Source organism: Periplaneta americana, chromosome 13 (genome assembly GCF_040183065.1).
Source record: "Periplaneta americana isolate PAMFEO1 chromosome 13, P.americana_PAMFEO1_priV1, whole genome shotgun sequence".
NCBI lineage: Eukaryota > Metazoa > Arthropoda > Insecta > Blattodea > Blattidae > Periplaneta > Periplaneta americana.
The window spans coordinates 127,351,799-127,361,424 of NC_091129.1; the positions used below are offsets into that span (position 1 = coordinate 127,351,799).

At 33.1% G+C, this 9,626-nt stretch overlaps 1 protein-coding gene across 1 annotated transcript in view; it reads left to right on the forward strand.

The window, feature by feature from the left end:
- Tnpo (transportin 1) overlaps nt 1-4,639 on the forward strand; it is a 68,635-nt gene extending 63,996 nt beyond the window's left edge. The window contains exons 18-20 of the mRNA XM_069844186.1: nt 176-350; nt 3,503-3,623; nt 4,507-4,639. Of these exons, the coding sequence (XP_069700287.1) occupies nt 176-350; nt 3,503-3,610 (283 nt within the window). The 3' untranslated portion in view covers nt 3,611-3,623; nt 4,507-4,639. The remainder of the gene's footprint in view (nt 1-175; nt 351-3,502; nt 3,624-4,506) is intronic.
- The last annotated feature ends 4,987 nt before the right edge of the window (nt 4,640-9,626 follow it).

Consider the following 9,626-nt stretch of genomic DNA (forward strand, 5'->3'; position numbering starts at 1 on the left):
AATAATCATTCTACATACTAGAAAGTTAGTAAAAAGAACAAAATTGTTTTAATTGTTCTAAACTGTCTTCAGATACATAAAATAATTTTGTTTCAAGTAGAATTATTATTTCTATCTGACAAATTGAAGTGGAAGAGCGAAGAAGACACTTTGTTACCAATGCTTTGTGTTGTAGGTGCACCTCATTGCGCAACATTCGTGACAATGAAGAGAAAGACAGTGCATTCCGCGGCATGTGTCAGATGATTACAGTGAATCCAGCTGGTGTCGTGCAAGATTTCATATTCTTCTGTGATGCTGTTGCATCTTGGATGAATCCGAAGGAGGACTTGAAGGAAATGTTTAACAAGGTACTTTGTAATGACTGAAGTTTGATGTGTCGTAAATCTTAATACAGTAGAACTTGGTTATAGCGACCTCGTTTTGTGCGACACCTCGCCTATAACATCAAATATTCTGTGGTCCCAACTAATTCCCCATAAGACATATGCTTTCCTACCTTGCTTAATACAACAAACGCATATGCGTCTACCTCGCATATAACGTCATTTTCAACCTCAGTTTGGAATAAGATTTTCTAAGAAACAAAGAATCTTAAGAAATATTTTGTTGAAATCTGATCCTGACAAATTCTTTAGTCTCCTTCTGTCATAGACCTCTCGAATGCAGACAGATTCCCCACCCCATTGTAACCTGCCCGAATTCATGCGGTATTAGATCAGTTTCAACAAGAACTTTTCACTAAGTGCACGCATTTTAACGCAGTATGGCCACTAAAAGAAGTGAGTGATGCTTTAGAAGCCATTAAAATTATGAACATGTTCTATGAAGCTAGGGAAGGGAGCAGTGAAATTGCAACTGAAATTATGAACATAGAAATTAATTTAGCCCTAGAAAGTGGGTATTGGGCAAGTAGAAGACAACAGAGTGAAATGACTGATTACTTCACTTCTAAGTAAAATAGTTTGGTGAGTACTGAACAAACTGTTTTAATACAGAATACTGTATTTATAATTGTAGGCCTACATGTATTTTATTATGTTCATTGTAGGCTTAAAAGTCAATACATAAATCTAAAATAAGTCTAATTAAGTTTGTTATTTTTCATTTTCCACCTCACTAGATTGATAATGTGAATCTCGGTTACTACGACGCTCGTTTGTAACAATATAATTTTTAAGGTCCCTTGGATGTCGTTATAACCAAGTTCTACTGTATATTTAAAATATATTTCGCTATTATTATATCTGTCCACATACAGACTGAATAAACTTTCACACAATTTAATTTCCAGTTGTATGATAGTGTTGCCTTTAAGACATAGGCCTATACCAATGTAATATATCCTGTAAGTCAAACTGTCACAGGTGTGTGTTTTACCTTTCATTTATTATACAGTGAAACCTGTTCAAATCAGAACCTGAATAATCCGGAATCCTGTCTATTTCGGAACAATCTATTGGTCCCGGCGAAATTCATGTGTATTATGTGTAATTTTTTCTGAATAAAACGGAAACTGTCCAACGCGGAAACGGAAACTGTCTGCTACTGTTCAAAACGGAAATAATATTTTGGACACACTACTTTAATGTAAACTATATTTTGAAACAGTATGTGCTTTCGAGGAATGTACGAAATACGTAGGCCACTAAGATAAAAACAAGTTTTCTTTGCAAAATTTTCGAGGATATGAGGGTGTGTTGGCCTGGTGGTCATAAATTTTATTACCCTATTGACTAGGCAGACTGGTCCCTTCAAAGATGTTCAATGATTCACTCCTTTATACTGTCGTAGCTGGGTAGAACGCAAGTGTATTAGTGATTTCGTGATAAAAAAAAAAGTTGCGTAAAAATGTTCCACTAGCATTAACTGATGATGTAATGGTTATCGAGGAAAATGAGAAACGAAACGTATGGAAAATAATGTTTAAATTTAGGAATGGAAAACTCGGGTGTAACTGAATACTTTCAGAAATAAAGACCATATCATGAGTGAGTGGCTTGCGGTCAATAATGGTGATATAAAAAGGAAACAGAAAACAACTGATTACATAGAAATAAATGAACTGTTGTAGGAGTGGATTCTTCTTGCCCTTTCAGAGATCATGCCAATTTCTGGACCTATTCTGCAAAGCAAACCTTTGAACTGGCAAAGAAATTAGATAATCCAGAATTCAAGGCTTGTAGGCTCCTAGTCCAATTAAATAATGTGCTGTGATATCCAGTACAGTATTATAGTGTTAGATATTAAATTTAGTGTAATTAATAAACTTTATAGTGCTTAATGAGTGAGTTACGACACAATTTATACAGGAAATGAGATTTTCATCAAGATCATTCACCAATTAAATAAGTGACATGAAGCTGATTTAATGTCAGTAGTGTTAAACGGAATATTTTGTAATTCCTACAATTTGCGGCATGCCATTTTGTTTTTCATTTATACAAATGATAAAATATTTCATTTTAACTTCACACCTGAATAACACGGAAACCTGTTCACAATGGAAAATAAATATGGACCATGTCATTTCCGTCTTGAACAGGTTTCACTGTACATGTTAAAGATAAATTTCAGATTTTCACGACTATTGAGTTGTGAAGGATGATTTCAGGTTTTCATAATGATTGAGTTGTGAAAGATAGTGACTTTATATGGTGAAAGTTTGGAGTATTATACACAACCACGATGAAAAATGTTAGTTCTGGAGGTGTTATGAGACTTGCATAATGCACAGGGTTAAAACTATTTTATTGGTCATTATTAGATGATTACATGCAATATAGCATAAAGACAATTTAAATTGAAAAGTTAATACAAATAGCATAATACACTGGTGGACAAAAAATTTGGGACACTTGAATTTTACTTTGTATTCAATATGTCACCAATACGTTTTAAGTGGTGATTAATTTAATTATACGATTATAAACATAACATAGACCAAAAACGAAAACGAAAATGATTATGGCTTCATATCACCAACAATTACCAACAATAACATCACAATCTAAATTTGAACAAAATTTTGCTTATGCAGAGTGTGATAACAATGAGCTTTATTGTTGGTAATTGTTGGTGTTATGAAGTCATGTTAATTTTCTTTTTTTGTATAGTAAGATTATAATCTTATTAATCACTGTTTAAAACTTATTAGTGACCTATTAAATACATTTACAAAGTAAATTTTTTGTGCGCCATTGTAGCTTGACTTTATACCTTTCGGATTCTTCCAGTGAATTAAAATATTTGATATGATCTTTTACTCTGTTAGGGAATGCAAAACATCTTTCATGAATCATGGGTCTCCAAGAGCACATAGATTTTATATTTTTATTAGTACAGCAATTAATATACTACAGTACTAATAGTTGTTTCAAATAGATGCAGGTTTTCACTTTTGTAAGAATTTTATTTGTTGATAATGATTTTGTACATATTTTTTCTCCTACTGAGAAATACAAACTGTATAATATACATTATATATATATTTCTTTTCCAGATTCTTCATGGTTTCAAGAACCAAGTAGGTGAGGAAAATTGGAAGAGGTTTTCTGATCAATTTCCTCCCCAGCTCAAGGAGCGGTTGGCAGGCATGTATGGTGTCTGAACTACTGATGCAGGTAAAATTATGTTTGTACAGTATCCGCTTTGTACTTTCTGATGGGAATACCAATATGTTGCAAAGATTTGATGTCAGTGTCAAAATACAACACTTCTCATGATTTACAACTGTTCCTCATTGACAGAACCTTTTTTTGGTATGGATAAAAATATCAGTTCTGTGGGCAAGTTAAAAAGGGGAAACAATTCAAAATTTAAGGTTTTGAGATAACTGCATTCATATTGCTGTGAAAAATCCAATTAACTTATAGTATACTGTATGAAACATCATTAGCAGAATTTTGAATCATTTCAGTAATCCTTGAATTTTTCACAGCAGCATGAAACTTTAAAATGCAATTATCTCAAAGCTTTAAATTTTGAGTTTCCCTCTTGCACTGGTTCGTCAATATATCTCATACAAAGTTTTTTCTTTCCAGTGTGTATGAATCAATTTAGGCTGAAAGAATTGTAACTTATTGACATTAACTCTGTAGACTTTCGTGGTGATTATGTTGAGAAGACTATAGAGTATTTCAAATGTGTTCCTGAAGGGTCACATACTCTGTTGTGTATTATGCCTAACACAGTTACTTGGAGTGTCTAGGCATAATGGACCACCAGATTAAAGACCTTGCAGATGTTGCTATATTACTCTGTATGTAGTTCTGAAATATTGGAAAGCTTCAGCACATGGAGTACCCGGAAGTCGTGTTCTGAGGAATCATTATTACTTTGTAAAATTGTATCTTTTTCTGTCATTACACTGTACATTGAGCCAGAACTGTTTAGTTTTAATAATAACAATAGTAGATATTGCGCATTTTTTACGATATTTATATTGAATTTGATTAACTTTTTTTGTATAAAGATTCTGATATACATTGTTTGACTTTTTCGCAGGTAGTTTGGGGACAAGATGCACCCTCTTCTGTGGTCGGGGGTACAACAGGGACCGGGGTGGGTGGGTGAAACCACTTTACAAGAGGAACATCATCAACTGCAACAGTAATCATGGGGATATACTGTTGTCAGCAGTAACAACGGCGGGGCTGGGTGGGGCGGGGTGAGCCTTCGTGCGGGCCGCAACAGTCGAGTCATCAGGGTGGGAGGGAGGGAGGTTCGGGAAGGGAGGGGGAGGATTTAAATAGTCCCCAAATACACGTAAATAGTGTTAACAAGAAATCATAAAATGCACAATCATAGAGTTTAAACTGTTACAAAGGGGATCATAATAGAATGCTTAATACTGTAAACCAAACCAGAAGAAACAGCGTTACGGGGTATTACTTTTCATTGTTTTTCAAAGTTAAAAGATAAAGAAGATGTGAAATGTATTGGGCTATGGTTTTTGCAAGAAGGAGAAAAAACAGAATGAAAATATATTTTGCATAGGTTCTGCTTAACCTTAGCATGAAGAGATGTTTCGGTGTTTATTGCATTGATGAACCTTCATGTACCCAGCAAGCTTCAGTATAAGGAGTTAGTTTTACATCGTCTAAGGAATAAAATACTGTATTTTAAGTTTAGGTTTAAGACACAAATATTTAGGTCCGTAATTTTAAGGTTTTCACTTTAAACATATGCAGAAGAAAGTAATGTAGATGTTATATGAAACAAATTCTTAGCACAGTAAGCCTCCTAGTTGACTTTGAGAAAAAAAATCTTGTTGACTTTTGCACTCTCTTCGATATCACAATGGTTACAAGGGTGATATCGACATGAGGCAACATATGTTTGTTGTTCTATGCGAAAGTAAGGACCCTTGTATCCTAAATTGGATCAGTGTCTTTCGGGAAACTTTGGTTTTCTTGCGTTCTCTATCTGTTTCTTGACCCCTGCATCGTGTTTCTTAGAAGAAGAGAACTGCAGCAGCAGACTTCTGATTCCTAGACCCCCTTCCCAATGTTGTCATCGTGTAGGCAAAATGTAATGGAAATGGAGAAGTGCCTTTTAGAGAGAGGAGAATCCCACCAGAGAAGACAGAGTTCGTACATCAACTCAGTTAGATGCACTTCTATAGTGAAGGCATTCACATCAGCTGCAACTGATGTGAATTGGAAGCGAAACCATCTCCTGACAGAATTTGCTTGTGTGATGTTGAGTATTGTTTTAACCCTCCAAACAAAGTAAAGTGGTTGGAAAAAACATAACTGAGAATGAAGCCTGATTCTTGCGGAGAGTATGCTGTATACTACCTTGCAAATAACGAGATGTTTAAAGTGATTTTCACAAATTTTGTTGCTCAAAATGTAACTGAACATTCTAGGTGGTTACACATACAAGGCTCTCCTTTTCTTGTGTTGTGAGACCCAAGTTTCGTACTTTTAATATATTCATCATTGTGTTCGTGAAGTTCTGAGACTCACTCGGTATAGCATACTCTTAGAACATCATTCCATCATATTATTAGCATTGTGCAAATACCAGTTACTAGTCGGGCTTTCTTTTAGTTTTGTGTTTTTCAACTCTTACTATGGGGAGGGGGATTTGATATAAGCAACAGAAATGATTAAAAATAGCAAAAAACAAACATAAGCATATCAATTCCAGGCTGTAGAGGTGTTCATTGTATGATGAGGAATGTAATGTGTATTATTTGTTTTGTGAGATAGATCCCTGCTATGCAAAATGGCGTTGGGGGATAGCAAAATTCTTTCAAGCTTTTTGCCTGGAACATAGATGCTTAAGACTTGTGAAACACAAAAATCTCCTGTAATATAAATATATTTTGTATGATTTCAAGCATCAGGATTTCTGTATAAAAGAAATATATGTCAGGGAATCGTTTGATATAGTCTGAAAAGCTATCACAGTTGAACTAAAAGGGAACGAAATACTGATGCTTTATATGGGCCACAGTGATGTGGGTTGTGAGTGAAGTGACAATGCATATTTCAGCCTGCATTTTTCTCTCCATCTTTCATATACTCTGTGTCAGAATTTGTGTGGGTTTAAGTAGGTGTGCGTGTGTGAGAGGGTATGTATGGATGTGTGTATGTGCGTGTGTAAGAAGAGGGGGGAGGGGGACAGTGTTCTCTCTCTTTAATTATAACTAGATACTAGATATTACAAGAAATATTGAAATATGCATGAAATTTTTGTATTTTGCTGTCCATATAAATTCAGAGTGCAGTGGAATTTGCTGGTTTTGTTGACAGTGTCTTTCATATTTTCTTCTAAGACTGGAATCCGGTTGCTAACATGATTACTTCTGAGTGATCATGTTCACAGTGTTGTGTTTTGAGTGTGTTCTTTATACAAATACTGCAGGTGAAATATGATACTTTCCTTATCTCATAATTCTGTGTTTGTGTGTGTACGTGTGCATGTATGTAAGTTTGTATATGTACGAATTTATCATAAAACTTAGCAGAATTAGTGTTTATTTATAAAGTAATATTTATGTATATGTATTTTTTGTTACGTGTAAAAAATGAATTTGGGATAATTCTAGTTTACTGTAATGTTTATTTATAAGTATTAGAAACTTATTACGGATATTTTAGTATAGAGAGCTGACAATTTGTTATTAATTTTAAATGCACCTACTTTTATTTTTTTAAGGTTAAGTTCCTTTTTAAATAAACATAGTATACTTTTTGTGCATGATAAAAGTTCTTGCTGGTATAGTTATCACTATTTATTTCAAATTTCTTGGTGTGGAATAATCATAATTGTTCCCGAGTGAAGTCTTGTGGATTTAGACAGGGCACTGCATATCTGATTAACTTTCAGATTTTGTTTGTATGTTAATGTGGAAATTATCTTTCATTCCATTATAACATGGTGACTACATTTACTCTAATTTACTAAATTAAGGATGAAATATTAACAGCCACTCGCACCACTGTGACGAAGTTAATTCCTTTCTGTGCAGACCTTCAAAATTTTCCATCTGCACTTACAAGCTTCTATAATATAACCATATGCTGAAGAGCTGGCTATGTTATATTGATATCTTATTCAGTTAACAATTTTATTTATACTTCACATTCTTGTAGGAAAATACTAAAGCCATATGAAAAATTACGAATATTGAAATTCTTACTCTTATAAGTACTTATCACATCAGACATGGTTTAAGATAAAATCTGTTTCTAAAGACACGCAGAGTTTTGTCTTTTCCTTTGCTTATATTTTAGTTCCGGGAATAGCAATTGTAGATACTGTCTATTATTTTGTATATGGTCTTTCATGTAAATGCATTACAATTTGTTTGTATCATTGTTGACATTATAAAAGTTTGCAGTTGTAATATTGAACAACCGTGTTCAAGAAAAATCACTTGTGATACGTTTTTAACATAGTAAAACTTGCCAGATATTTAGTATTTTGTATTTTATAGTGATTTCATAATAAATTGTTGCAAAATACGAAGTGCATTTCAGGTAGAATAATAATCTACGTTAAAACAGAACTTTTATCATGCCAAAAGAGATATAATACAAACAGTAATAATATTAATAAAAATGATTTTTAGTAGTGAAGGGGTAATCTTAGGTAGCTTTAAGAATCAGGGTATTAATTGCATGGTAATTCATGTAGTTAATAAACATGTGAATAATTACCACAATTGATAGGTGCTGTGAGTTTAGATCTTTTTTTATTATTATTATGTAAATTATAAGACTTGCTAGCTGTGAGCAATCCAGAGACTGGGTAAATCTGTTAGCATATAATTTTGTGTACGTACATTGAAGAATACATGTACTGCACATAACATTTCATTTTTTTTTTATTTATTTATTTATTACTGCATTTATATACGTTTTTACACAGTTTCATAACTGTGGCCTCCAAATTTATGCAATTTTCAAAATCACTTTCATTTCACACATATAATTTAATTGTAATTTTTTTAAAGTGTTGCCTAAACTTTGGATATATTGACCAGATGCCCTCTCTACTGGACATGACCATATTGCTAGTATTTGATTAAATAATAAAAATAATGATAATGTAGATAATTCTTGAACAATCAATATCTGCCTTGATTTCTGCTTGTCTGTTGTCTTAAAAGATTAACATTAACTGTGATAAAAATGTTTTAGTTATGATGCAGTGGTAAAATATGAAAGCCAACAATGTATTGAACATTTTATTTCTCTGAAGAGCATGTTTCAAATAAATTGAACTAGATGAATATCAGGAACTTCATCATTATACTGTCAGTGGCATCAATAATTTATGCTTCTTGCACTGCCTGTATCTAGCTGCACCTGATACTCTTAACATTTAGCAAGCACCTCACAACAAATCCACGAATTTCTGTTTTATCCCAGCCTTCCACATTATGTCTTATTACAGGTTTAATAATAAATCCAGAATTTTTATTTAATTTTAAGAATATGTCTGATACAGGTAGGCTTTTTGGAATAGGCCACAATCCTTTCAAAGCAATTGTAGAATTTATGGCATATGAAACAATTAAATGTAACTGTAAAGGGAATATGATGCAGTTAGTAATGTTTTTCTTTTTATTTTGTCTTTTCTTTTTTCTTATGTTCAATTTTAACCCTTTGAGTGCCAATCATGATTACATCGTGATTTTATCATTTTGCTAGAAGTGTTGGTCACGATCTAACCATGGTATAGCTTCCATTTTTGCTGTAATTCACGATGGCAAAGACCACTGTTGTGTTGTGTTACGAGCATCGAGGAAGGTTCAGTGGGGTGGTTCACTTACATGATTTTTTTTTTTTTTTTTTTTTTTTTTTTTTTTTTTTTTTTTTTTTTTTGCATAATATTACGCAAAGGAGGTCGGCACTATACCTTGACCAAAACTACTTCCGGCTTGACAGTTTACAGAGAAGGGGGAGCAGTGTTGTCATGTTGTCCATCTTTCGTGTAATCGAGCGCGCTGCCGATAGAGTGCAGTAATGAACGTCTGACATGTACACACACATTTCTAACCAGTTTGTTGAACACTAGGCATTAAAATTTGTATACATTATTTTTATTAGTCTATTATTATTATTATTATTATTATTATTATTATTATTATTATTATTATTATAAAG